Consider the following 26,232-nt stretch of genomic DNA (forward strand, 5'->3'; position numbering starts at 1 on the left):
ATCAACGCGAGGGCTTCAGATTTGGTAGGAGAAATATTGAGTACTCCCTGTGAGGGACGAGGGCAATACATAGGAGCAAGCCTCATCATGTTATCAGCAGGTTCATTCGATAGAGTAACCCAGCGGTGTGTCCTGCTTTTGGGGTATCGATGAGGAGACTATCCGCTTTGACACCCGTTCGGCGGCCTCCAGGCGGTGGAGGTATGATGACGCTATGGGCATCGTGAACGTAGCCTCCCATCAGAAGGATCGTGTTGCTCAAGCTGCTCTATTATGAACGTAACCTTGGAACGCAGCACTTTGTGAGAGCACATGAAGAAATTGAGATGATAGCAACATCCGAGATGAGCAGTCGTGATAGTAGTTAGGCCACGCATTTTAACCTCGGCAAAATCGACAAGACGGCAAGAGTGGATCTCTCAGCCACCGCGTGAAGTACGTACCTCGCGCGGTAATGTCAAGAACGGAACACAATATTGCGAGCGACAGAAGACAAGGGCAGGAGAACCAGTGTTGGCCCATCATCGGTGTTGGTTAGATCCCTTTGGCAGACAGCACATTCCACGGCCCGCAAGCCGATCCGTCTTCCCGGAATCCGCATCTCCTCCAACGGCTCTGCAGGCACGCCCAATACACATCGCTTAGCATGTCTTAGACAACGAGCAGCCCGAGGCAACGTATACAGCGCTATGCAGTCATCAAATCTCCAAACCCAACGTTCCGTCGGAGCAAGCTAGGCCGCAAGACGACGGAACCGCGGGCCTGCTTCCAATCCACGGGATACGTATCCCACCACCACACGCAGACCCACCAAGCTTTCTCAACAGCACGCACGTTTATGAAGCTGCCTTTCTATTCTAGATAGGGCTTTCGCGGACAAGCGGCCTTGAACTACTGTTCTGGATAAGCCAAGGTGGGCTGAATAGGCTGAAAGGGTGTGTGCTCCCCGCTGCCAGGTGCTTGATATTGCTGCCGCGTGAGGCGCCACCAACGCGGATAGAATAGATATAAGAAGCGGCTTGTCTGTACGATACAGTCCAGACCCTGTGTTTGCGCTTCCAGAAAAGTTCAGATTTACATCATGCCGTCAACTAAGAGCAAGAACATCATCATCACCGGCGGTGCGCGAGGCATCGGCCGCTGCACAGCACGACATTTGCTTTCGTTACCGGCATCGCATCGTGTATTCATCATCGATTTCGACAAAGACGAACTGGATTACGCTGTAAACACACATCTGGCCTCCTACGCACCACGCGTCAGCTCTTCGATAACCAACCTCCGCAATCCAGAGGAGATCCGCAGCGCAGTTGCCAAAGCCGCGGAGTTCTTCGGCGGTCGCATAGATGTCCTTGTCAACAATGCAGGTGTAGCACGAGGCTTCTTCAACGCAGGAAATGGGACCATGGAAGATGTCGCTACGGGAGAGCAATGGGAACAGTACATTGCTACTAATCTCAGCGCCCCCTTCTATATGAGCCAAGCCGTCATTCCCTTCATGAAGAGCAAGAACACGCAGAAAGATGGTGCGGCGGGTGTTGATCGGACGAAAGATTTGAAGCGTACGGACGAGTTCAATCAGTTGCCGCTGAATCTCCATGGCGATGACAAATTCGACGAAGGAGGCTGCATCATCAACGTTGCTTCTTTCCGCGCTCATCAGTCGGACCCGGATTGCGAAGGCTATGCTGCGAGCAAGGGCGGTGTACTGGCTCTTACACAGGCCATGTCTGTCTCGTGCCAACGCTGGGGAATCCGTGTTATGGCGATCTCGCCGGGCTGGGTCAGCGTGCAGCACGAGTGCAAAGCTTATGATCTGCAGATCAAAGAGACGCAAAACGGATCGTACAAAGAGATTGCACCTCATGAGGAGGAAGCGATGAAGCTGAGGATGAAGGCCTGGGCGGACGACCTGGACGAGCTTTACCACAAGCAACATCCAGCCGGCAGAGTGGGCAGAGGAGAAGATCTCGCTGAGATGGTCGAGTACGTCATGGGTGCGGGTTTCTTGAGTGGACAGGAGTTGATTCTGGATGGTGGTGCGAACCGGAGAAAGAACCCCAATATCTGAGAAGTCTGTAGGATCAACAAATAGATGAGCGAAGCCAACTCGTCGCTATGCATGTGCAGCAAATGCTTGTATCCTGTCTGGTACTCCACCAACGCCATGCTCGCGGTCGTGTCATAAAATCAACGCCAAAATAAGCAAGAAGCAACTCTAGGAGAGGAAACAAGAACGCTGGGGTAATCTGTTGTATCCCAACTGGAAACCTAATCACTTGAAGAGAACTTCAACCATACACTTGTCATCAAGATCGCAGTCTTCCACAGTATCCATGGGCATTAGCCGCTCACCGTCAAACATAAGCGTGATTGGCTGACTTTTATCGATCTTTTGGCTGTTCTTGTAGGCACTTGCGATGTGGGCGACGGTGGTCTCCTAATGATTAGTTAGCATTTGGACAAGGCTGATGAGGTATGGCGTCGCACTTTTGTGCACACTCCAAAGGGACAGTCTACACATACCTGTTTGACTGTCAACCTGAACTCGGGTTTACCCTTCGCCTTGAGGATCAACCTGACCCGGTTGGAAGCGGGTTCAGGCTCGGGCTCTGGTGTTGGAGTCTTTTCTTTTGCCACGGCAGGTGTTGCGGCGGCGATCTTTCTCGCCTCAGCTGCCGCAGCCTCATCCCTCTTCCACTGCCTGTAGATCTCCTCTGTCCACGCTTCGACATGAATCTTGGGGAGGTTGACGTCGTCGTAAATGTTAGAGTCTCCTTCGACGGATAGGTTGCCGTTTTCCACCTTTATTCCTAAGCGCTGTATCGATGTGCTATCGAAGAGGCGTGCGCCCTTCCATGTGAAGAAGACGTTGCGTGTTGTTTCAGGCGAGAACTTCTCTTTCTGACACCATGCCAGCCGTGGCTTCTCGATGGTGCTGTCTATCCTGACCTTGACCATCAACGGATTTGCGCCGGGTATTTGTGGGTCGATGAAGAGCTGCGTTATGGGTGCTTTCGGAGCGTCGCCGTTTGATGCTGCTGCGGCTTGCGCCTTGGCCGCTGCAACGCGCGCTCGTGCCCTGGCCTGCAATGCAGCTATTGTAGGATCCAGGCCTTCCTCATCTTCCTCGTCGTCGTCGTCATCCTTGATCTCTATAGGAGGTGGCTTCGATGGTCGAACGGCTATGGGCTGTTTGTCATTGGATCTCGGTGGTTTGTAGTCCAACTCAGACTTGTCGTTGTGCGGCTTGGAAACATAGCCCGAGTCGTCGTCCAGGTCTGAATCGCCTAGGTCAATGACGGAAGACGTCTGTTGTGGCAATGAAACACTCGAGGAGGCAGATTTGGTGAGGGAGTCGTACCGGGCCGTGAGCGAGTCCGGCGGCGGATGCGAGGGCGCGGGAGAGGGGGATACTTTGCTGCGCCTGGGCTATTGTTAGTACTAATATTGCCATGTAGGGCCTGATGCGTACACTTTGCTGGCGGTCCTACTCGCCCGTTCTCTGCTGGCCGAGCTACTTTTGGTCGGCACGGGCTCTTCGGTGTCGTCTGATATGCGACGGCGCTTCTGGTCGCGCGGCTCAGAGTGTTTGCGCTTCCTGGCGGCCTCGGCCTGCTTCTTCTCTTCTGCGCGGATCCTCGCTTGCTCGGCGACTATGTCATTGAACTCGTTGGAGTGGCTGAACATGTCCTCGCCATCTTTCTTGGGCGCATCCTGCCATGCCGCCCGCTTGAACAGGCTGCGTTTCTTGGGTGGTGCGACGCTTGCGGGTGTGTCGGTCATGGTTCGGGCGGTGCCATGGGCGGTCTGAGTGGGCGGAGGAGGTGTCGTGCTACCCCAGGGTAGTGTGTAGGAAAGGGCAACCTTGGAAGGCCGCTGTCGGGGCAGGCGCGGGTTGGTGCAGGTGGGGCCTCAACGCGCGCAGTCACGCTTCTCGCGATGAGGAAGAGACTTGGCCCGTGCACTCTGCCTTTCCACACGACCCAGCATCGCCATCTCTCACGTCCGCATCATCGGCGACCGACTTCAAGAAATATCTGCTTACGCCTACTTAAGCATCAACGTAAGATCTATCTAGACGCGTCGTAATAAGTTGCTGATTGTTTGCTAGAAAATTCGGCATCACCACCACCCTCATCACCATGTCCACCAACGGTGAAAGCCCAGCACCCGAAGCCGCCGGTGACTCTAGAGATCCTAGCGGCTTCCTCAGTGAAATTATCGGAGCTCCCGTCACCGTCAAGCTGAACTCTGGTATCATCTACAAAGGTAGCCCTTGACGTGCCTATGATGCACATCAATTACTAATCTCCATGTAGGCGACCTTCAGTCAGTAGATGGCTACATGAACATTGCACTGGAGCGATGCAAGGAGGTGTCTGAGGGACGCGTCACCCGGAATTGGGGAGATGCTTTCGTCCGTGGTAACAATGGTATCCAACACACCACTTTGCTCTTCACTTCGCTTCGTACTAACGGACGTGCAGTCACATACATCTGCGCAGACAAGGCATGAAGAGCCGCAGCTTTCCAGTCTAAAGGCAGGGTGTACGCGGCGATAAGCCACACGTGATGATCGATGACCCGTATCTTACACATACCTAGGTACTCAGCGCCAATAGGAGCTTGGACGACTGTCATGAGGTATACACCTGACGCTTCCACGAATGATCCAATATCAAAGCTGATTGTCGGGTGGTGCAAGTGACAGTCACGCAAACTTCTGAACTGCCCTTAAGTAACTGAGCGCCGTCCTCTGTATCAACTCACCGTCACCTCCACCCCAACATGGTCAACAGTGAAGACTATATACGTATTCCTCTCATTCCCGCTCTCCTTCACCATGTCGTCACTGTCTCCTAAATTTGCAATCCCTGTCCAACGACTGGTTCACCTAGACTTTGAGCTGTCGCGACGCGCACTGCGCTGTTGGACCCTGCAAACATTGTGGACTTTTCTACGCGCAGCTACTGTTAGCATACACAACAACAAGCCGCGCCTCTACGTCCGATTTTGAATTGCTCTTTACAGGTCTCACGCATTGTCGCACCCGCATCGCTCGTGCTATGATTGGCAGGCACTAACCTTCTAATCTCATTCAACCCAGCTGCACGTATTGCGATGACTGTCCCGAAAGTCAAGTCTCGCGTGCAGCTCCGTAGCCAGGCGAAGCAGCGTCGAACCAACAAGAAGCACCACGTCGAGAAGCCGAAAGCCAAACAAACAAACAACGATGCGCAGAGCCCTACAAAAGCACCAAAAGGTAGACATCGTTACTTCAAACGGTATATCAACCAGATGAATCCGCTGACTGGTTCAGTGTATACGTCTTCTGCTGGATCCAACGACCCGATGTATGACGACAATAGCAACCCTGTTGACGATAACGGATCGTCCTTCGCCAGGCGCCATGTACTAACTACTGACGATCAAGAGTCTGCCGGCGCCTTCAAAAGCGGTCTTCGAACCGTACTAATACGCGACAGAGCCCCTGTTACCACGGACAGTTCAGAAGCAACCGATGGCGCTGCGGATGAGCACGATCACAAGACGAGCGGTACCTGCGAGAGCGAATATCGAAATGAATCAGAAGATGATGGTGCCTCTGCTGTCCCATGCAGTTCCGGCGCGCCAGGGGATTTCACAGACGAGGATGACGACCCGCCCGCCTCTCTTTTGAACCTGGCGCCACTTTGGTATCCTCAGTCAGACTGGTCTTGGCCAGACACTCTGCCAGCGGCAACGGAAACTACATTAGATGACTCTCCTGTCGCCGAACATGCTACAGCGGACCCTTCCCAAGTTTCAGAGGAGACTACAGCAGATGGATCATCGGGAGCGGCAGTTGCTGCACCAAACTCACCGTCGACAAGGCCAGATACGACGGTCGCAGTAGCATCAACAGTAGTTACAGCAAACCCAGCATCAGCGGCAACAACCACTACGGCAGACCCATCTTTAGTGTCGACAGTTGCTCCAGCAATTTTGACTCCAGTTGTAGCCGTTACTGCAACAGATTGTACTCCAGCGGTAGCCGTCACTGCATCAACTTTGGCTCAGGTATCATCGGTAAGCTCAACAAAGCCCTCTCTTGGAGTATGGCACAAATGGGTCGTCGAACTTTTTGCCGGGCGCAAACCAGTCTCGCCTAAGAATGACGATGTCAGCAATACACCACCGCCCGTCTCGATCATATCCTGGACTAGAGAGGACCGCGACACTGACGCAGCGCTTCCATTGCCTTCCCAACCCCACCTTGAATTGAGATATCTCATCCCTGCGACCTTTGACAAGCGGATGAGACTGAACTATCATTCCAACATTCATCCCGCGCCCCAACATGACTCTGTCGGCAAGGTCGCGACCCATGAAGACGCATCCCCCACGAACAACGTACAGCGCGGCTTCGTCGTAGCAAACCGGCCTGCTTCAGCCCCATCTCCACCACGCCGCGACATTGATCATTACAGCAGTCTGCTAGCTCGTGACGACACCAACTGGGCGGAGTGGAACAAGCTGAATATTACTGCAGACGCCATGCCCTTCACACGGTCGCAGTCGGACACCCAATTCCTGCATCCTCAGACCGGAATGAAGATGGCACGGGCAAACGGTCACCTGACCAAGAGCCAGACTGGTCATGCCTTCCTAGAAGATGCCGGCCACCGGTATCCGTTTGGCCAGGGACCGGGCTGGTAGTTACTGAGCAGTCAAGACATCGCTTAAACCGACTGAACACTTGGATACGTCCACCCAGTGACGAAATCTGGGACTGCATCACTTCCTCAACGACTTGTATAACAAAAGTACGTATCACATCCTCCAGCGCAGCAACTAAAGCTAACGGCTGAGATCTAGACTGCTTCTTTTCTTCCCTTTTTCTGGTCTTGCGTCTGCAGCATTGGAGCGCGACTATTGTCCGCGCGAATGGCGTCTGCAGTATTGCCGTGTCGGCATGGCTAGGTGCAGCTTTGCTCCACATCCAACGTGTGACGTGGTCCGAATTGGAATGCCCTTAGCTACCGGCGGCGCATACTAGGCGCGTCATTAATCGGGCCGAGGACCGGCAGTGCTAGGAGGTGCTTTTCTTTTATCAGGGCTGCCCGGGGCGCTAGTAGGCGAGTTGTCGCTGAAAACGGTCGCGGTATTGGGATGGGTGGCGTTCAGCGGTTAGATCGTGTCTTTTTTGCTTTCTTTCTGGGAGATACCCGGCGTTCAATGTATGGATTTCAGAAGTTGGTGTATCATGATATGCAAAGTGATGTTATGAGCGATGTGAGTGCGAGCATCGCCCCGGCTGGCGAGCAGATCAATGTAGCAGTAGGCGTCATGATGATAAGGTGGCGTGTATTCATGTGTAGCAGTCGTTGTATCATGTACTCGTCTAGGAAATTCGTGCAGTCAGAAGAAAAGAAAGGAAAATAACGCCATTCCCGCATCGTCCGTTACGTCATTGCTCTGCATATCCAGCAGCGAGCATCAACGTTGAATCATCCCATGTACCTCCTTCTCTAGTTCGCTTCCCTGATCGGAGTGAAGACGACCTTAGCACTAGGCTTAGGCAAGATAGTCGACCGCCAAGTGAAGAGGCGCTTCGCAGTCGGGTTGACAAGCTCACAGTCGTAGTTCAAGATGACTTGTCCGAGGATGACCTTCATGACAGCTGAGGCGTAGAACCTGCCGGGGCTATAACGAACCGTTAGCAGTGTCTTCGGTAACAACAACCGAGATATAGCAAGAGACTTACCAAGCCATTCTGCCCGTTCCCCAGACGTGGAATGTCATGTCAAAGTCCGTCAGTTTGGTTGGCTTCTTCTGCATAATGTCGAAAGCGCCATCAGCATTCTCCAGGCTCTTGACGAGTTGCGGGTCAGCAAAGCGGAAACCGCTGAATGTCGTTGCTTCGGGGTAATCGACGGGGTTCGTCATGATGGCGCGGACGGGTGTGCAGAACCAATCTCCAATGTTGACGTGGGTACCGTCCTTGAGAGAGAAGGGTTGGAGCGCTGAGCGACGTGTGCTTTGCGACTCAACGGGTGTCAAGCGCGCAGATTCCTTGATGAAGCTGTCGAGAAGCGGAAGTCCAACACCGCTTTGCTCAAATGCGGCGTATTGGGACTCGCACTCCCTTCGTAGGGGTTCTACGTACTCAGGATGGAGGCAGAGGTCGTGGATGGCGAAAGTTACGGTTGTGGAGACGGCGTGCACGGAGCCAAACCAGATGGCCATCAGCTCGTGGACGACACGCTGAGGTGTCCAGGGCGCGTTCTTGGGTGATGTCTCCATGATCCATTGGATGCAGTCGGCGTGTTGGGGCACTTTCTGGCCTAGCTTGGCTGCGTCTCGCTCGATGCATCGTTCTTCGGCAATGGGCAGAAGCCTGTTGAAGATGACAGCGTGTGACTTGAGTGTGCGAGCGATGATGCCGCCGACGATGCTGTACGAATTAGTAACGAGGGCTGATGTGACTCGGCAATAGCACTTACGGGGTCATGAACCCGGGTAGCAGGCGAACGATCTCAGCGCAGATCAAAGTCTCCTCGATGTATGCGAGCGCGGAGACCATGAACTGCTCATCCTTTGCTGCCTTCGGTCAGTCATGCACGAAGCAATGAGCGAAGTGCATGGCACGAGACTTACCCAGATCCTTTCCAAAGAAAGATACTGCATTCGACAAGACGACCAACTTCACAGTCATGTGGTACACATCCGACTGCTTCTTTCCTATTGGTCACTCTCAGCAGAGTTACATAGATCAAGGCTTGGCGCTGTATTACCGTTGATCACTGGGTGTCCAGCATGTAGCTCCTGGAACCTGGTGCGGATGATGCAAGTAAGGTCAGGAAGGATCTTAGGCAAGTTATTGGTCAGAAGTGTGCGAAGAGCGCGGATGAAACCGACACCCTCAGTACCACGTCGATCAAACCAGTTGAAGCCGTGCCTGCGATTTGTTAGTAGACTGAATGCACAATGACTGCCACCGAGAAGCGCGAAGGTCGTCCTACATAGTGTAGAGGGGCTGTAGCATCTACATTTTGTCAATACTCGCCAAACAAACGAAAGTTGCCGAAGAGCTCACCTGCTTTGACGCTGCCTGAAGTGACAGCACCGTATCTGGCGCATTGTCTAGCTCCTTGATCTGCTGAGGGTCGGAGACAAAGACATAGCGGTTATCCGGGGCGAAGAGCTCGAATGGTTTCCCTTTCGCCTCATCAAACGCTTTCTGGATGATTTCAGGGCCCCAGAAGAGATATGCCCATGCCTGGTACCGCTTGGTGATAGGCTTGAAGATGGTCTTCAAGATCCTTGATGGAGAAGAAGCCTGGAGAACAGGTCGGTCAGTGTGCACTCATAATGCATACGGAGGATGTGCATCCGGTACGTACCAGCTTCTTCGCAACCAAAGCCTTGTAACAAAAGAAAATCGATATCAAACCGAAGATGCTGCTCGCAGCATTGACCGCCAATGGGCTGAGCGCTGGCAAATGTACGCTCTGCATCTCTAAAAAGTCCATGATGGCAGTAAAGTTTGGTTACGAAGTAAGACCTTAGATTGGGCTAATAGGCGCGGGGTGTCAAGCATTGGTACATATAGAAAGTTACCATATCGACGTTGCTCTAGCTACAGGTTCTGCTGCGCGGACGCGCCGGTTGGAACGACTCGTTACATTACGTCTAAGCTTCTATGCAAGTGAACTAAAGTCATTGTTGGCTAGCTGAACTGTGCCACTGCACTGCAGCACGATCGGATCAATGTCAGGCCATCTGCATGCTACACAAGCTGCGTCGCTTGATGGACGCTCTCACCTATCGTGTGTTCCGCGGTCGATGAAAGGACGAGCAACCCACCCTTCTCTAGCGCTATCACAACGTCTGCTGTCCTAGAAAGTAAGTAGACCCGATGCAACTACCACGCAGAACACGAAGCGCCTCGTCCGTCATGCTGGAAAGATCAACGGTCCGATCCATAAGGGTGTAGTGTGGGAATCGGGGAAAACGGTGAACGTCTGGACGAGTCCGAGGCTGCGGCTCTAATTCGAGGCTTGTGCGCAAACGCACGAACGCGTGGGCGAATCACAGCTGGATGAGGAAATGTTCCGTGCGCTAGATGACGGAAGAGGCCCTTCAGGACCCCTGACTATCGATACGGCTAGGTCAAGCCGCGACCCTTGATGGACTGCCGCCGACCATGATGGCGAATAGGTGAGTGCACGGCAAGCTATCGATGTCGAAAAGTGACAGTTGCAAAGGCGCGCTTAGGCGGGTTTTGCCCCACATGGCACCACTACCAAGAGGTAGGACCGACCGCTCACGTCTGATTGGAGGACAAAAGCTCTGGTGGAGTCAAATCCGACGTCGGTCTTGTATCGCATCTGTACCTCGCTGCACCTAAGGAAGCGACTTCAAGGACAGAGCCTACTTACCGCTGTATTCCCAGACCAGCAAAAGGACCTACCTCGGCCGTCCTTGTGCAAGCCGCCAGGTGACCTAACACGCCTTCATATCTTCCAGGGTCTCTCGAAGCAGAACAAGGTTTAATCGTCATTGCGTGCATACAGAGATATCGATAGCGGGAGACAAAGGTAACATCGCGGGTAGCATTGCCTGCAGGCAATGAGGTCCAAGGCCCGCTTCTCCATGGGTTCCTTTCTTTTTGATCATGCACACCTCTTCCCACGTGTCTGGATACGGATGACGCGGACACACCCACTGGCCCGGCTTGGATCCTGGTAGCAATGCCTACGCACGTGCGGTTAAGGATTGAAGCAGGCCATCGGTTCCAATTACACATCCGGAGTACCTTTGCGTTTTAACTGGAGATATACGAAGAGGCTTGCATGTCCTAGTACCCCATCAGGACGAGCTGGCAAGAAAAATCCTTCGTCCGGATATATCGTAGCTAGAGCCAGCGCTGCCATGGTACGTCTTGGCGTATACGATCGACTTCAAGTAGATTTACCGGATGTCGACCGGATGATAGCGAGTAGTCGAGGTATTTTTTCCATGTGCAAACGAGCTCAGACCGACTTTGTATCCGGGCACCGCTTGAGAAGCGACCGACTAGCGCGCACATAGCATCCGCATACGTGTACGCGGGGGGAAGATGGCGACTGGCAACCAATGTCTTTCTCCACCAGAATTCGAGATCCAGTCGAACATCTGTACAAATCGCGCCACATGACGCATCTCTTCTTGGTCGAGGTTGCTCGAGCGAGCAATCGCAGTCGTAGTGGTGTGCTGCGACTAAAGTCGCAACTCAGCTGTACTCTTGCATGATCTTATAGCCAATGGTCCTGCTTCTGTTTCCACGCAATATCTTTTAGTTGAAGTCATAATTCGACGTTGATTCTCCGGTCACATGCAAAACCAAACCAAGCCACTGAAAGACGAGACATTTGTGATCTTGCTTTGAGAGACCCCACGCCTATTCCTGATGTGGAAGTCTGCCGACCCGAGCCGTGTGTGGAGCCGCGCGGTTGACGCACTGTCGTACAACCTTCCTCAAAAGATGGCAGCTACTGCAATGTGAGTAGTACGCGGTGGGTGCATTGCATGCTGCAATACCGGAGCAACTCCCTAGGTACTACCCTGAAAATCATGCCGTTCGATGACCCGCTCAGTCACGCTAGTAACAAGTGTCGCGGGAGGCCTATCGATTGCAAATTCGAGCTTGCTGCTTTGCGATCATTGGCTCGGCCGTCTCGGTGAGCGCCGCAATTAACAGTATATTCGGCAGAATGTACAGGTCGGTAGCCGCGTTTGCAACATCGACATCGATGCATGCAGAGCACAGTGCTAGCTTGTTGGGAGGATCCGGCTGTTACCTACCTGCTGCATCAAATCCTTGCTCGTGCAAACAGCCCAATAGATGTACAGCCTAATGCAGAGGGCTTCCGAGGAGAGCTGAGCGGCGGGACGTTTCCTGTCACTGGCAGTCCATTGGCATCAGCATACTTTAAGTGTTTGGAGTGTCGAGTGCTCTTCGTTGTTCCTATGATCTGATTAGCTTAAGCATGGAGCTCATCATCACGCCCACACAGGCCCTCGTGCCTTTGTCGGTTCTGTTCTTAGTCTACCACGCGATTCGGGCATTGTTTTTCGGAAAGCCAGAGTCCAAGCATTGGGAGGAGCTGCCAGTCGTGGGCCTCCAGAAAGGATGGTTTGAATGGGTGTGGGCGACCTTGAAGTCTATCCGGAAGACCCAGGACTGGGCGTTTGAAGGGTATCGCAAGGTATGATAGTCTTCGATATCAGTAGAAATCTACTCATCCTTAATCTTCTAGTTTGCCAGCGTAAACAGCCCTTTCATCTTACCTAGCATCGACAGAGGAGCGATGATAATCCTTCCACCTCGTCTGATCAAGAAGGTCTACTCACTGCCAGAGTCTACGCTCGATATCCACGCGACGCAGAGTGAGACTATCCAAACGAAATGGACAGTCTGGGACAAAGAAGTAGCCGACAATGACTTCCAGATCAACGTCGTGCGTCATCAGATTACGCGGAATCTCGAGCATTTGACGCCGCTGATGGCCGACGAACTTGACAGAGGCTTCGAGCGTTGGTGGGGAGGGAAAGGCGACACAGAGTGGAAGGAAGTCGCAGTATGGGATGCTTGCTTGAAGTTGATCGCTGGTGCAAGTAACGGCGCCTTTTGCGGCGCGCCGCTGTGTAAGTCGCTCGGGGTGCCTGGTTGGAAGATGCGCAAGCGCTGATAGTGTCGCAGGCCGTGATGAACAGTTCTTGAACGATCTTAGAGATCATGCAATGAGCATCTTTGCCGGCGCTATGCTTATCAACGCATCCCCTAAGCCGCTCAAGCCAGTGACTGGCTTTCTTGTAGGATCGACTTGCTGGTACTTGCGCAGAAAAGCAATGAAGGGCTGCTTGCCTTTTGTGACAGAGAGATTGAACGCTACTGCCCGTTTCAAGGCTGACCCGAAGTGCGGGTGGACACCACCGGTAGGATTCCGCCCCTTGCATTAACGAGCTGCGCATCAACATACTTACCCGGTCCCAGAAAGATGGTCTCCAATGGCTTATCGATGAGTGCTACGCCGCAGCCGCAAAGGGAGATGCAGGGCAGTTGGAGCCGAAGCGAGTGGCGCATCGGCTCTTGTTGGTCAACGATATATCCCTTCATTCGACCAGCTTCACTGTGCAGAACGTCATCCTGGACCTCTTCAGCTCGGATCCGGCAATGGGGTATGTTGATGCTCTGCGAGATGAAGCTGCATCCGTGCTCGCCAAGTCTGGTGGTGTATGGACGCGCGATGCGGTGCGGGATTTGAAGCTCATCGATTCAATGATCCGTGAATCAATGAGACTTAATCCGTTCGCCATTGTCGGACTTCCGCGAACAGTATGTATGCCAACAAGTATTAAAGGACTGGTATTAACAAAGTGCAGGTCGTTCACCCCGAAGGCATTCGTCTCCCAGTTTCCAACGTTCATGTGCCTCAAGGTACCATGATCGCGGTTCCAATGGAGCCAATCCACTATGACGAGAGTATCTATCCCCAAGCACGCAGCTTCAATGCGTTCCGGTTTGCAGACCCGAACAATGTGACTAGCATCGTCGACAACTTTGCAACCAAAGACGACCTTGAGGCTGCTAAAGCGGACACAAACGAGCGGAAGGGCAAGTCGACTGCTACGCTTGACGATGCTTTCCTCGGGTTCGGGTTCGGCCGACACGCCTGCCCTGGGCGATTCTTTGCCTTGAATGAGATGAAGGTCTTCATTGCGCACATGCTGTTGAACTATGACGTTGAGCACATGGCGGTCAGGCCGAAACCGTTGGATACTGTGTGGCTAAAACTTCCGTTGCATGGTGGGAAGATCCGGGTGCGACGCAGGCCGTCAAGTGTGTAGATAGAATAAAGATATCCTCTGTTGATCCTCATCCGGTGTAAATCCGACAGCCGTCGCTGTATTGATTTGAGCCTTTGCTACAGACGCCTGCCGGGCGAACATACTGGTTTGCGCTTCGTGTTCGATATCGATGTCGAGTTTGTCGTCAATTCGTAGGTCCCAAAGCTCCTGTTCGGGGATATCGCGAGAGTATTCAGACGCCAGCTAATCTTTCTGGTCGCCTCCTCTCTCTTCGCGCTCGGGGGCGGTAGTGCAGGAAGACCTCCTCACGTAGGATCGCCCATCGCAGGTCGGCCGACTTATGATGCGGGTGTGGGAGGGATTCTTGTGTTCCTGGTGAGCAGCGATCTGAATGACACCTAGGGCTAACGTTTAGCTGAATCGGTCCAGCAGCATGTAGTCTTGAGAGAAACCGGTAGTGCGTGGAGCGCTTGCAGAGGGGAGTTAGCGACGGAACTCTACACAGGTCTCACAATCCGTGGCGTCGTGCTTGCTGCGGTGTTGCTGTTTGCGCGACTGCGGTACCTCCCAGAGACGCATGAGGCTAATATCCTGGACAGTTCTGGCATGCTGTTCAGTCTTGGTCGCTACTTCCTGCTATCGTAGCTGGTTTACCCAAGACAGACGTCGCTTCCTAGACGGAAACCTACAACTTGGTGCGGACCTTTGAACAAGTCGGATACCACCATCGCTGTCACCGTGTTAAATAGTTCCTTTGATCGAAACCTTCAATTGAACTCGTCGCCATCGTTGCGCGCGCAACTGCGGAGCGAATGGGCACACGGCTTCGCGAGCCAGGCGGGCCTTGTACGTGAGATCATCGCAACTGGCATGTGGACCAAGGTGACCGAGATGCGTCAGTGGCGTTTACGAGTATAGCGGCTGGGCTCAGCTTGAGGTATCAGTATCGTGTGTTGCTGGTTGATTGTTGTTGGAGGAAGCGTCCGCCCCCTTAAGGGAAACCACGCTAACCATGGAAGCCACATGAGAGGATGCACGTGAGAGCGAAAGAGATAACCGCACGACAGCGTAGTTACATGTACAGATATTGCTCACAAGCCTTTGGGGCTGCTATGAGCTTCTCAAACACTCCTGTACCAATTGCACGCGAGCCTGGAGACTGACCACGTGACTGGGTACTAGCGTGTAATGGATGCCCCGACCGGCAAGCTGCTTTCGGAACGCGTCGTCGATGCGCATCCACGCCTCCGTCCCGTCTGGCATCAATCGCGTCCCGTCGTCGGCAAGCCAACTACAGCCAGCTTCGCATAGCACCACAACGCCCGCCTTCATGCGCCGCTCGAGTTCCTTCCACTTTGCCGATGCGAGCATCTCGCCTGCCGCTCCTTCGCCCACGAACAGTTGCGCGTATATGATAGGATCGAGACCGGAGCGATCGGAGATATACCATGTGGTCGGCGGCGTGTCAAGACCGATGGCAGCCTGTTCGGCTTCGAATTGCGCGTCGAGGATGTGCTTCTGCAGTTGCAAGGATCGGGACGGCGATGCAGTGATGTCCTCGCGGCTGAAATGCTTGTCGTGTAACACTTTGCGCGCGACCTCCCGGATGATCACCGGCCTCAAGGCTGCCTCTGTAACTGCAAGGGCTGTGTCACGTTGACGAAACGCGTCTTCGAGTGCGTTCACGAGCGTCGTCTTGCCGGTACATTGGGCGCCGATAATGTAAAGACAGCGACTGAGGGCTGCCTCATTCGCCATTATGTCTGTGGTGAGTGCTGGGGAAGAGTCAGAAGTCAAGGCGGACGTTGTTCTTACGGTAAGTCTTGTTTTGCCGCTTTGGGTAGTTCGGTGTAACGTCGCACAAGCAAACGCAATCCTTCACGAATCACGAAGACTTTCGTCTGTGTAGACCCCGCATCAAGCCACTCTCTTTCTGCAACACTGCGGCGCACTCCTCTCCATCACAACAATGAGCAGCTTGCGAACTTTTCGCGTCGTGCTCTCGCGTGATTTCGATCCAGAGATCACATCCTGGAATTACACAGTTGCCAACCTCCCGCAGGCCAGGCAGACAAACGCGGCTGGACTTGTCAAGTGCTTTTCCCTTGTTTCTTCGGGAACGGTGCAGGAGATCGTCCTGCGGTTTGAAAGCGCGCCCTCCAACCGTGTTACACGCAAAGAGCCTTTGGACAGACTCCTCCTTCTTTCGCTGGCGGACTTCCGCTTGCGTTGGCCTTCAAAGTCGCCAGATGACCCACCACGCGTAGCCACTGGCAGAGAGAACGGCGATTACGTCACAAGACTACTCACCACTGGCGTTGTACTCAATGGGATTCACTACCACTTCTTTGGTCATTCAAACAGCCAAACGAAGTCCAGATCTTGCTTCATGTATGGCGCATCGAAAGAAGACATCTCTGCCAAGATCGAAGCTATGGGTGATCTCTCGAAACTCAAGTCAGTAGGCAAGAAAGCAAAACGAATTGGGTTGCTTTTCTCTAGCGCAGAGGCCGCGCTTGATCTCCCCCCGGAACGCTGCAGAGACATCGACGACGTCAAACGCGATGATTACGTTTTCACCGACGGATGTGGTCTGATATCTCTTCAACTTGCTCGACAACTGGCCCAGAGACGCAACATAATATTTCGCAATCAGCGCTACCTACCGTCCGTATTCCAAATTCGATATCGTGGATACAAGGGCGTATTGACCTTAGACCCTACCCTTCAGGGTAAGGAACAGGTACAGTTTCGAGAATCTATGAGGAAGTTCAAGGATGCGTCCGATCACAGTTTCGCAGTCGTAGACTATTCCAAGGTTAGATTTCCAAATCGTCTCTTGGTCTACTGAGCTGACTGGACTTAGCCTTACGTCTATGGTAGCCTAAACGATGAGGTGGTGGTGCTCTTGCATACGTTGGGTATTTCGGAGGATATCCTTCTCGACAAGCAGCAGCAGCATCTGCACTTCCTCAATAACGTTAGCCAAGGTAATCCTGGAGCAGCCTTCCAGTATCTCTCATACAGTGGCAGACTCGATCTAGCAGAGAGACTTCTATTAGAAGGCATTGGATCTGTCCACACGCTCTTAGGAAGGATGATTCGAGAAGAGTACACCAAGATGCTGAACAAACGAGACGAACAACGATGTCGGATTCTGATCCGCCGCTCACGGCTTCTCTTCGGTGTTTGCGACCCAAATAGCAAGAATGGTCACCCGGGAAAGCTCAGAGAAGGTGAATGCTTTGTGCGGATAACTGATGTTGACGGGCGAGCGCATACCATCATTAACACCGAGGTGATGGTAACGAGAAATCCATGCCTGCATCCAGGCGATCTCCAGAAATTCAAGGCAGTAGATATCCCGGAGTTTGCTCATCTAGTCGACTGCATCGTGTTCTCAACTGAAGGGAGCAGGCCAAGCGCTGATCTCATGTCAGGCGGTGATCTCGATGGGGACAAATGTAAACCTCTTGTATGCATCTGTCTCGAACTCGCTAATGTCTATCTAGTCTTTGTGACTTGGGATCCAGATATCATTCCACGAACGATGGCACAGCCCGCCCAGTACCCAGGAGGCAATGAACTTGTAACTTTCGGCGAAGTGACCGGTGACGCCCGAGCGGAGTACTTTGCCCGATACACCAGTGCGTCCCTGGGGAAAGTCAAAAATCTCTACATGAGATGGGCGCGCCTCGGTCATGCCATGAGCCCGCAATGTCAACAACTCAATCGGTTGTTTTCTCAATGCGTCGATGGAAACCACATCCGGATTCCTGACGACCTCAAGGAATTCACGAAGTTAGAGGATCCGTCTGAACCTAAACATACCGTCGCTCCCTTCATCTTGGATGTTCTGCATGATGCTTGCACCCAGCTCATTCTTCAGGCTGACAACACACGACCCATCGACTGCGATGAAGTCGACGTGATGGAGCTCTTCCTCGCACGAGACAAGATGGCGATGTCTGAATTCGAATTACTGCATCTTCTACTGCGTTGGTGTAAGCATAGCGGTGAAGACATCCTCGAATACAGTCACCATCTCGATTTCAGTGCTTTGAGCGATGAGCAGCAAATATGGTTTCTTAGCTGCCTTCCACCGTCTGCAACTGCGCCGAGTTTGGTACGGAACGGGCTTCTCCAGTCAGAACTCGTCACGCCTGACGAGGTGAGCAAGTTTCGCCTAGATCAGCCGCACCTGCACTGGAAGCCGGTCTTCAGATCGTCCACCGACCGTATGCAAAGATTCTTGCCTACCGTCTCTCAGGCCTTGGAAATCTTCCACAAGAAACTCATCATCTTGACGGTGGATGAACGTCTGAGCGTTGCGATATACGTACCAAAAAAGGTTGAAAGAGCAAGCGAAGTTCAAGTCGACACCGGCGTCGTAGTCTTCGCTTTCCCCCACTCACAAGGCCTACATTCACCAAACTACAAAATGCTACCAACCAAGGTCAATTACAGGCTGTTTTGCGATGAGCATATGTTTCAATTGTACGAACGTCAGCGAAGTAACACATGGATCTTTCTGAGGCGTCCTCAGGCTGACGATTCGCTCTATCGAAATGAGAAAAACAAAGGAGACAAACGCAGAGCACGCGAGACTACTGTGCGCGACGGAGTCAACTTTGACTGCAAAGCTAGCATTGCTTTGGACAAAGTTGGTCGAGGACTTCAGCAGCATATCGGCAAGGTGCAGCAAAATGGGGTATTGGGTGCGGTAGGTTGACGCTCTCTATGCCGGACTTATACAGTTGCCGTGAAACTGATAACATTTAGGAAATATATGTCATCAGTAACAGAGACATCAACTCAATGCGGGTGCTTGACGAGTGGCTTACCTTCGTTGACACTGATGAAGTCTTACCGCTATTTGAGAAACCGAACAAGAACTACGATATTCCCAGATTGAGTTCTAAAGACTGGGCAGACTACCCCGAGACAGTAGTTGCCGTGGTTCGCGACAAAGACTTTGCTCACCTCCAAAAACTGAAGTCTGTGTCAGACCTGTCGACCATACTTGGTTTGCTCAACGACCATGGTGAAAAGAAGATGCTTTTGGACACGTTCTCGCATGTTCTTGCTTTTGAAGCAAGCTCCGCCCTCTCGCTAGACCGGACGATCGTAACGTCGACTCTCCTCGACTTCCTACCGAATGCGGTGTACCTGATACCCGCATTCTTCCACTCTCAAACGTGGGAGACTCACAGGTCCTCGTTGGACGAACACCTTATCCATATGGCCTTTAGTCTACTGAGACATCTCGTCCTTTTGTCGGAGGAGATGGGTACTTTCATCCGGCATCCAATCCAAATCCTGTTGCAAGAAGTGAAGTGCATCTCGTTGAGAGAGTTCGCCGACATCGTGGAGCTCATTTCGCTTACGGTCCGCTCTTCCGAAACGGCCTTGGATCTTCTTCTTGGGGTGTTGGAGCCTGAAAGCTCGCGGCTTCTAGTAGGACGGCCGACTGCAATTCGGCAATTCACGTCATCGTTGTTCGGCATCGCGCTTGACCATGTAGATGAAGCGTCTAGTGCTCGCGAGCAAAAGTCGCGAGAGTTTCTCGAGCTGCGCCTGGATGGCCATAGCGACGGCTACGCAATGGTCAAGGGCACACTTCGTATCGACTCTTCCTTGAATGGATTGCTCAAAGCTGGCGATCACGTTCATCTTACAGCATCCGATCCACCGCAGAATGATGTTATCGCAAGGCTCTTCTCGATGGATGCTGTTGTGTCATCAGCTGAACCAGGCAAGGTTGCATTTCGGTGCCTTCATCATCCGCCATCGTACCTTGGCAAGTGCGCCTGGAGTGTTACGCAGTGTGGATCTTTTGTTACAAGCAAGACCTCTTTCGACGCTGTAACTGCTTTCTACACCGAGCGCGAAACCTGTAGTGCCATCTACGCGATGCTTCTCGGTCTTCCTCCGTCAAAACAAGATAAGTCGATCGGCATCGAGCTACCGGTGACCGTCGCCCCATCGCTGAACGGAAGTCAGAACGCAGCGCTCGCTGCTTCGATGAAACATTCATTGACGTTCATCTGGGGCCCTCCGGGTACAGGAAAGACCCATACAATTGTCGTCATTATTACCCAGCTGCTGGAAAAACTACCCAAATTACGATTCCTCGTTACTGCGCCAACGCATAATGCAGTGGATAACATGCTGAGGAGGTTCGTGGCCTACTCTGAAGCAAAGAATGGTGGCATTGTCCCTGTTCGGGTATCGACGCAGGTAAGTGCGGTCACCTCACACACAGTTAATGATTTTACTCACATCATAAAAAGCTTTCCAAAGTCGATCAGGACTTACGTACGTACACGTGTGACGCCATGGTCGGCAAAGACCTAAGCGCGAACTTCCCAGCTAGGCGTGAGGCGCAAAAGCGGATCAAAGAGGCCCGTCTCGTGTTTACTACGTGCACTGGAGCTGCATTAGGTTTGCTTCGTAATGAGGCTTTCGATGTCGTTATCATTGACGAAGCCTCACAGCTTACTGAGCCCGCAAGCCTGGTGCCTCTTGTCAAAGGGTGTTCGCGTGCGATATTAGTTGGAGATCATGTCCAGCTTCGCGCCACGGTTCAACAAACTGCTGTGGTAACCGGTTATGACGTCTCACTCTTTGAACGCCATTATAATCTAGCACCAAGAGAAGGCGTCGCAAAGGTCATGCTCGACATGCAGTATCGCATGCACCGCTCCATCTGCGATTTCAGCTCCTCCGAGTTCTACGACAGTAAACTCCATACTGCTGTAGCTGACAACGCGCGTCCACTGTCTCCTTCGCTCTTTCCCTGGCCCAAGACAAATCGTATGGTTTGGGTTGAATGCGCTGCACCCGAAGACCTTTTCCAGCAATCCAAGTCGAATGCTGGCCAAGGCGACGTCTGCAAACGTATCATTCAGCTTCTGAAGGCATCACCGGCATCTAGTGGCTCGACTGCAACCCCAAAGGACTCCATCGAAACCCCTACTATCGCAATATTGACACCGTACACTCGTCAGAAGACTCTGCTTACAACAACAATTCCGAATGCTGAAGTCTACTCCATCGATAGCTTCCAGGGTCGTGAGGCTGACGTCATCGTGTTTGTAACCGTTCGGTGCAACGCTCATTACGCTTTGGGATTTCTGGATGACATGCGACGGCTGAATGTGGTCATGACAAGGGCGAAAGCTGGTGTTGTGTTGGTTGGGCACAAAAACACGTTGACAGGTGTAGGGGCAGCGGAGACTGTAGACGATAGCAAGCTGGTTTGGAGGAGATTACTAGAGCGGTGCGAGGTTGTGGAGTTGCCAGCTCAGGCCGAGGACAGTGGTTCCACTCACTGATGTACAGTGTCGCACATCACTTTGTCCTCCATATCGAAAGCCTCGGTCTCGGATCATAGCCGCCGACCGCTATCCTCGGGACTGTTACCTGTCAAGTTGCAAATGTTCATGACTTGCACGCGATGCAGCAATGCACTTCTAATGCATCCATTACATAAGGCAATTCGAGACGACCCACAATGGCAGCCGGGAACCCGACGCGGCATCGGCAATCATGCCGGCCAAACGTGCCGTTCCATTCCCATTGCCGCAACCAAGTTCACCCGTGTTGCAATGACCACCTCATCCCCGTGCCGCGCCTCAACGTTGAGCCTCATGCTTCGCTGTGCCTGCACTTTGTTCAAGCATGCGAATCCTTCCAAGTGTTCCCCCGGCTTGTCTTTGCAAGGTCCCAGTCCCGACGGGACGAATCATCGGATTACTGCGAAGGCCCCATATTACTTCTATCTTCGTGTGTCACAAGGACTATAACTCGGCCTCGTCTGCTCGGTGACATCCTCGTACTCGACTGTCAAGTGTTGCGTTCGCGTAATGCCAGAGTTTGGCTCCACTTTACTCTCCTCGCTACCATTCCGAAAGCCCGGGCTCAAGATACTGTCCTGGCTATCGTGGCCCAGGGTTGTTTCAGATACGCCCGACTTCCCATGCTGCTTGGCTGACCGAAGAGTCTTGCTCCCGATTGTAGCGAGCTTCACACCTGACCGACTACGCGATCTGTATCCACTTGGACCTTGTTCACCGCGTGAGCTACCAAAGATTCCCCGGCCAAAGATGCGGTCGAATAATGGCTGCAAAGTCGGTATGCAGGCGCCGATAATGATAGAGTTTCCCTCGATACTGGTCCAGATAGTGATGTCCGCCGTATCGTCTGTATCGCGTTATCAGCATGGCTGATTCAACACCGCATGCGGGTCTACTCACAGCTGAAGTCAGGGCTCGCAAGCGCTGGAAGTCGAGTCGACTTGTACACAGCTACGGCTGCCGCACTGTTTCAAGTGTGAGCGGAAGTTCCAAGACAAGCATACGCAAGCTTACATAGAACCCAGTCCCAGCGCGGCACTCAAGGCTATCTTCTTCTTGAGGTTGATTTGTAGTCCATACAGAACAACGGCGGGATATATCGCGAGGTAGAGGTCCACGACGGCGGAGATGGCTTCGCAACGGTCAGTCATGTACTAGGTTTACTGGCTGTGAACTTACTTCCAGCTACGATGGCGTAGTAGATCAGAATCCATGGGCTCCAGCAAGTACCCTGGACGGAGAAGTCCCACTGCGACCGAGACGGCGTACACTGTGCGAAGATGATGATGACACAGCCAAACAGAATCAACAAACAGCCACCGGTCATGACCCACAGGAATATCCTATGTTTCCGGCTAGGGTTGGTGATTCTCGTCAGGAGAGCGACCACGGCCAGCTTGGGGATTCCGAACGAGAATATACCGGGAGGGAAGCCCGCAAGGGTGTACAATATAGCACCAGATCTTTGCTCGTCGTTGAGTACGGAGAAATGTCGTCCGTTTCCAGCTTGTACGGCTGCTATCGTGAGGCCAAGCATGATGTAGCCACATATCTATACGACGCCTCAGCATGCTGAGCTAGTGAGAACATTATGAAGAAAGTACGTACCATCGACAATATGATCAGCCAGTCGTCGAGGCCTAGTCTTGATAGAATTTTGACTCTAACATAGAGTCTGGCCGCAACGAAAACAGTCGCTACCGTCGTCAATGAGATGCATACTGCCAAAACCGTTGGACCCTTAGTTTGTTGGGCAAAGCCTTCGGAAAGATCTTGCGATACTGCCATATTGCAACAAGGTTAGGTGGGGAACCAGATGATGAGGAAGAAGTTACAGTGCTGGAGCCTAGGTTCAGTTTGATATAAGCTCGACTGAACATCAGACTCTCTGCTTATCCCCTGCGCATGCCTGCAAAAGCATTATCGCCCTCTGACCACCAACACCAGGGGTCGTAAGAGTTCGTGCGCAGTTTCGTCATGTAGCGATGCGGCTTAGACCTGGGAGCTTTCAGAAGTTCGCACCGCCCCTGGTGCCGGGCATGGTTTCCGGAACGACTGTACTTTTTCAGAAAGATGACGATCGTGTGTCAGTCTACGGACTATCTTCTGAACTGGGAAGCGCGAGAGTAATCATTGCCATGCAGCGCGGGCGACGCCAGGCCCACACGTGCTCGCACGTACATCGGATGCATAGGCCCGTCAAAAGAATCGACTGAACGGGTGGCCCAACCCAATCATAGCCATTCCGGTCAGAAATGTCTTCTAATAGACTGCATACAGCCTTGAAGTAAGGTCTACGAAAGCAGCTCAGATATGCATTCGCGCATGGGTCTCTCTGACTTCCGGTGGACAAGGTATCTGCTCCTGTCGCCAACTTGCTCAGCCAGCGGTAAGCAGATGTCCTACCAATGACAGGGGTGAAGGACGTTGTCAGGCAGTCCGCTCGGGTCATCGATTGATCAACGGGCGTCCCGTCTGCGGGAGTCGATAACATGATCTTGGGAAGCGACAAGAGAAGCAACTGATATGGAAATCTGTGTTGCCTTGGGCATTCCAATCTTCTCATTCTATACTCACGAAGACTACGCCGCATCTGCCCACATACATCCTTCACATCCTTCTACAGGGTGTGTCTCACAGCAGCTGTAGGATCATCGATGGAGTGACTATTTGTGGTGCCTGGATGAGCTGATTGGTCTCCACTTAGCGACGGTTGCGTTGCCGATGCCGCACTAATGTGGCTGTTTAGCCGGCTTGCCGCTCAGCCGCTCTTTCGGGTCCAAAGCCACGGGCCGTGTGGGGGTTTCGGCCTGCCACTGACTCTTTTCGAGCCCCATTCCCCACACTCACACCACTCGCGACAACGGCTCCCCTTTACAAGGGATCGCGAAATTCTATTGGTGTTCGTCTCATTCCATTTTAGAGCTCATGGAATGATCAGAACGTTCCAATGAGTAAGTCGAGCGATGGGATCCTAGATTGCAACTGCAAGCCTGCTCTATTTACGAAGGATCACCTTTACAAATGTTGGTTATAGCTGATCAGGGGTCCTTCAAGTGGGGGCTGTTCTCCAGCAGGCCATCATTCGAGTGCCAAGACGGACGATGGTATTGAAGTGGAAGTCAGGCCCACTGACTTGGGTGTGAATGCTCCGCGGGTTCATCGTCCTTCAGTTGAAGCTTGTCATGCTGCGCCGTTTTCCGCCTCAGGGTATTCTTCTCGCCTGCTGTTGCCAAAACATCCTTCCCGTCTGATAACACGCCGCCATGAGTCGCAAGCCGCTGACCACACCGGCAATGCTGCTGTCCATCTCTGTGGAGACTCGGGAGTTGGACTGAAGGAATTGACTTGCAGTTATAAGGACGCAACGTATCAGCTGTACATCCAGCAGTGCCGTGAATCCTTTCACCTTCAACCCGTTTTACCGCCCAATTACTTTCCTCTTACCCCTTGCTCGTTACTTTTGAACGTGTCAGAACTTTGCAACCATGCTGGTCGATCTCGGCATTGCAGTGCGTGCGAACGACCCAAGCGCCGTTCCATGCCTACTGGAGAAGCTGTCGGAATTCGGGGGCAAACCCTCTGTTGATCACAATGACACTCGCATGGCAATGCTTTCGCAGGCTAAAGCGCTAGTTAGAGCGCTGCAGACCCCCCGTGAAACCATGATCGAGCAGAACTGGGCCCAGGTATGTGCTAGATCTGTGTAGAGGTTTCTATGTCTAAGTGGTGTCACTAGCCCGGCTGCCATACCGCCATCACCACCTGCTATAATGCAGGTGTGTTTGGTGTACTTGGAGACAAGCCAATGAAGGTGGACGACATTGCGAACAAGCTTGGAAAGCCTCGCGAACTGTTGGGTAAGCTTGCATACTAGCGAATCGTTCCGCAACCTCGCTTACACTGGTAGCTCGCTTGATGAGGCACATTGCAGCCATGGGTTACATCACCGAGACCGACAGTGATGAATACATGGCAACAAACTTCTCGAAGGCATTGACTATCCCTATCATCGGAGATGGCTATCCAGCCCTGTAAGTGTCCTCGGTGCTTGAGACGTTGCTAAACTGAGTCCTGTGCTGATCAAATCAGTGGCGGTGGAGCCCACCAGTCTTGCAGCAAGTTCTCGGAGTACTTGCAGAAGAACGATTACCAGCTCACCTCAGACATAACCAATGGGCCGTATCAGTTTGCTTTCAATACTGAGCTTGACATGTTCCGGTATCTGGATACACACCCACCCCTGGGTCAGCAATTCAACAACCACATGGGTGGCTATCGTCAGGGTCGACCAAGTTGGATGGACTCGAACTTCTACCCTGTGCAGGAGCAGCTGATAGACGGTATGGACAACTCTAAAGACGCTGTCCTGTTGGTAGACATCGGCGGCGGTTACGGTCAGGACATCCAAGAATTCAGGTATGCTGCCACAAGGCTTAGTCCAGATACGTATGCTTACGACACATTTAGATCGAAGTACCCTCAAGTACCCGGCCGGCTTGTATTGCAGGATCGACCTTCCGTCATCGATGGAATTGAGCGACTGGATCCCAGCATCGAACGTATGGAGTATGACTTTCACACTGAGCAACCATTGAAAGGTACGTCTGGCAGCTGCAGAGCTACCCGTCAGACGCTAATCAACCCCCAGCAGCGAAAGCATACTACATGCACTCCGTGTTGCACGACTGGCCCGACGACGTGTGTAAGAGCATCTTGAAGCAAGTTGCTGGCGCCATGAAGAAAGGCTACAGCAAACTGCTTATCAACGAAAACGTCATTCCGGACACGGGCGCGGACTGGCAAGCCACTGCTTTGGATATGATGATGATCACCCTTTTCTCTTCGAAGGAGCGCACGTATTCTCAATGGAGCCAGCTGTTGGAGTCGCCGGAACTTGGATTGAAGATCGTTCGTGTCTGGACCGTGAAGCACTCGCAAGAGAGCTTGATCGAATGCGAGCTAGTATGAGTCTTCATCGGCGGAGATGAAATCGCTTCAGAAGCTTGTAAAAAGAATAAAAGTTGTATACCTT

General features: G+C 52.6%; 10 protein-coding genes across 10 annotated transcripts; 6 read left to right on the forward strand and 4 right to left on the reverse strand.

Annotated features, from left to right (window-relative positions):
• Positions 1-1,081: 1,081 nt before the first annotated feature.
• J4E79_006149 (uncharacterized protein) lies at positions 1,082-2,071 on the forward strand (the record flags this gene model as incomplete). The annotated part of the gene is made up of 1 exon (XM_049355021.1): positions 1,082-2,071. The coding sequence occupies one exon, from the start codon at positions 1,082-1,084 to the stop codon at positions 2,069-2,071; it is 990 nt and encodes a 329-aa protein (XP_049210417.1).
• A 204-nt stretch (positions 2,072-2,275) lies between these two features.
• J4E79_006150 (uncharacterized protein) lies at positions 2,276-3,786 on the reverse strand (the record flags this gene model as incomplete). Its single annotated transcript, XM_049355022.1, has 3 exons — positions 2,276-2,440; positions 2,527-3,427; positions 3,476-3,786. The coding sequence occupies 3 exons, from the start codon at positions 3,784-3,786 to the stop codon at positions 2,276-2,278; spliced, it is 1,377 nt and encodes a 458-aa protein (XP_049210418.1).
• Positions 3,787-4,145: 359 nt separating this feature from the next.
• Positions 4,146-4,519, forward strand: LSM6 (U4/U6-U5 snRNP complex subunit lsm6; the record flags this gene model as incomplete). Its single annotated transcript, XM_049355023.1, has 3 exons — positions 4,146-4,272; positions 4,323-4,436; positions 4,491-4,519. The coding sequence occupies 3 exons, from the start codon at positions 4,146-4,148 to the stop codon at positions 4,517-4,519; spliced, it is 270 nt and encodes an 89-aa protein (XP_049210419.1).
• A 605-nt stretch (positions 4,520-5,124) lies between these two features.
• J4E79_006152 (uncharacterized protein) lies at positions 5,125-6,702 on the forward strand (the record flags this gene model as incomplete). The annotated part of the gene is made up of 3 exons (XM_049355024.1): positions 5,125-5,288; positions 5,511-5,907; positions 6,088-6,702. 3 exons carry the CDS (start codon positions 5,125-5,127, stop codon positions 6,700-6,702), a joined length of 1,176 nt encoding a protein of 391 aa, XP_049210420.1.
• Positions 6,703-7,514: 812 nt separating this feature from the next.
• On the reverse strand, positions 7,515-9,518 carry J4E79_006153 (uncharacterized protein; the record flags this gene model as incomplete). Its single annotated transcript, XM_049355025.1, has 8 exons — positions 7,515-7,689; positions 7,751-8,440; positions 8,490-8,586; positions 8,644-8,727; positions 8,781-8,944; positions 9,009-9,031; positions 9,083-9,325; positions 9,390-9,518. 8 exons carry the CDS (start codon positions 9,516-9,518, stop codon positions 7,515-7,517), a joined length of 1,605 nt encoding a protein of 534 aa, XP_049210421.1.
• Positions 9,519-12,017: 2,499 nt separating this feature from the next.
• On the forward strand, positions 12,018-13,878 carry J4E79_006154 (uncharacterized protein; the record flags this gene model as incomplete). The annotated part of the gene is made up of 5 exons (XM_049355026.1): positions 12,018-12,236; positions 12,288-12,675; positions 12,731-12,966; positions 13,025-13,366; positions 13,414-13,878. 5 exons carry the CDS (start codon positions 12,018-12,020, stop codon positions 13,876-13,878), a joined length of 1,650 nt encoding a protein of 549 aa, XP_049210422.1.
• A 1,071-nt stretch (positions 13,879-14,949) lies between these two features.
• On the reverse strand, positions 14,950-15,597 carry J4E79_006155 (uncharacterized protein; the record flags this gene model as incomplete). Its single annotated transcript, XM_049355027.1, has 1 exon — positions 14,950-15,597. One exon carries the CDS (start codon positions 15,595-15,597, stop codon positions 14,950-14,952), a length of 648 nt encoding a protein of 215 aa, XP_049210423.1.
• Positions 15,598-15,808: 211 nt separating this feature from the next.
• On the forward strand, positions 15,809-21,176 carry J4E79_006156 (uncharacterized protein; the record flags this gene model as incomplete). The annotated part of the gene is made up of 4 exons (XM_049355028.1): positions 15,809-16,657; positions 16,706-18,550; positions 18,622-20,079; positions 20,133-21,176. 4 exons carry the CDS (start codon positions 15,809-15,811, stop codon positions 21,174-21,176), a joined length of 5,196 nt encoding a protein of 1,731 aa, XP_049210424.1.
• Positions 21,177-21,619: 443 nt separating this feature from the next.
• J4E79_006157 (uncharacterized protein) lies at positions 21,620-22,734 on the reverse strand (the record flags this gene model as incomplete). Its single annotated transcript, XM_049355029.1, has 4 exons — positions 21,620-22,044; positions 22,098-22,162; positions 22,212-22,329; positions 22,377-22,734. 4 exons carry the CDS (start codon positions 22,732-22,734, stop codon positions 21,620-21,622), a joined length of 966 nt encoding a protein of 321 aa, XP_049210425.1.
• Positions 22,735-24,862: 2,128 nt separating this feature from the next.
• On the forward strand, positions 24,863-26,168 carry J4E79_006158 (uncharacterized protein; the record flags this gene model as incomplete). Its single annotated transcript, XM_049355030.1, has 6 exons — positions 24,863-24,886; positions 24,937-25,057; positions 25,132-25,231; positions 25,290-25,616; positions 25,668-25,798; positions 25,849-26,168. The coding sequence occupies 6 exons, from the start codon at positions 24,863-24,865 to the stop codon at positions 26,166-26,168; spliced, it is 1,023 nt and encodes a 340-aa protein (XP_049210426.1).
• Between the last annotated feature and the right edge of the window lie 64 nt (positions 26,169-26,232).

The sequence above is a fragment of the Alternaria viburni genome (assembly GCF_023758015.1).
Source record: "Alternaria viburni strain BMP 2772 chromosome Unknown scaffold_12, whole genome shotgun sequence".
Taxonomy (NCBI): Eukaryota; Fungi; Ascomycota; class Dothideomycetes; order Pleosporales; family Pleosporaceae; genus Alternaria; species Alternaria viburni.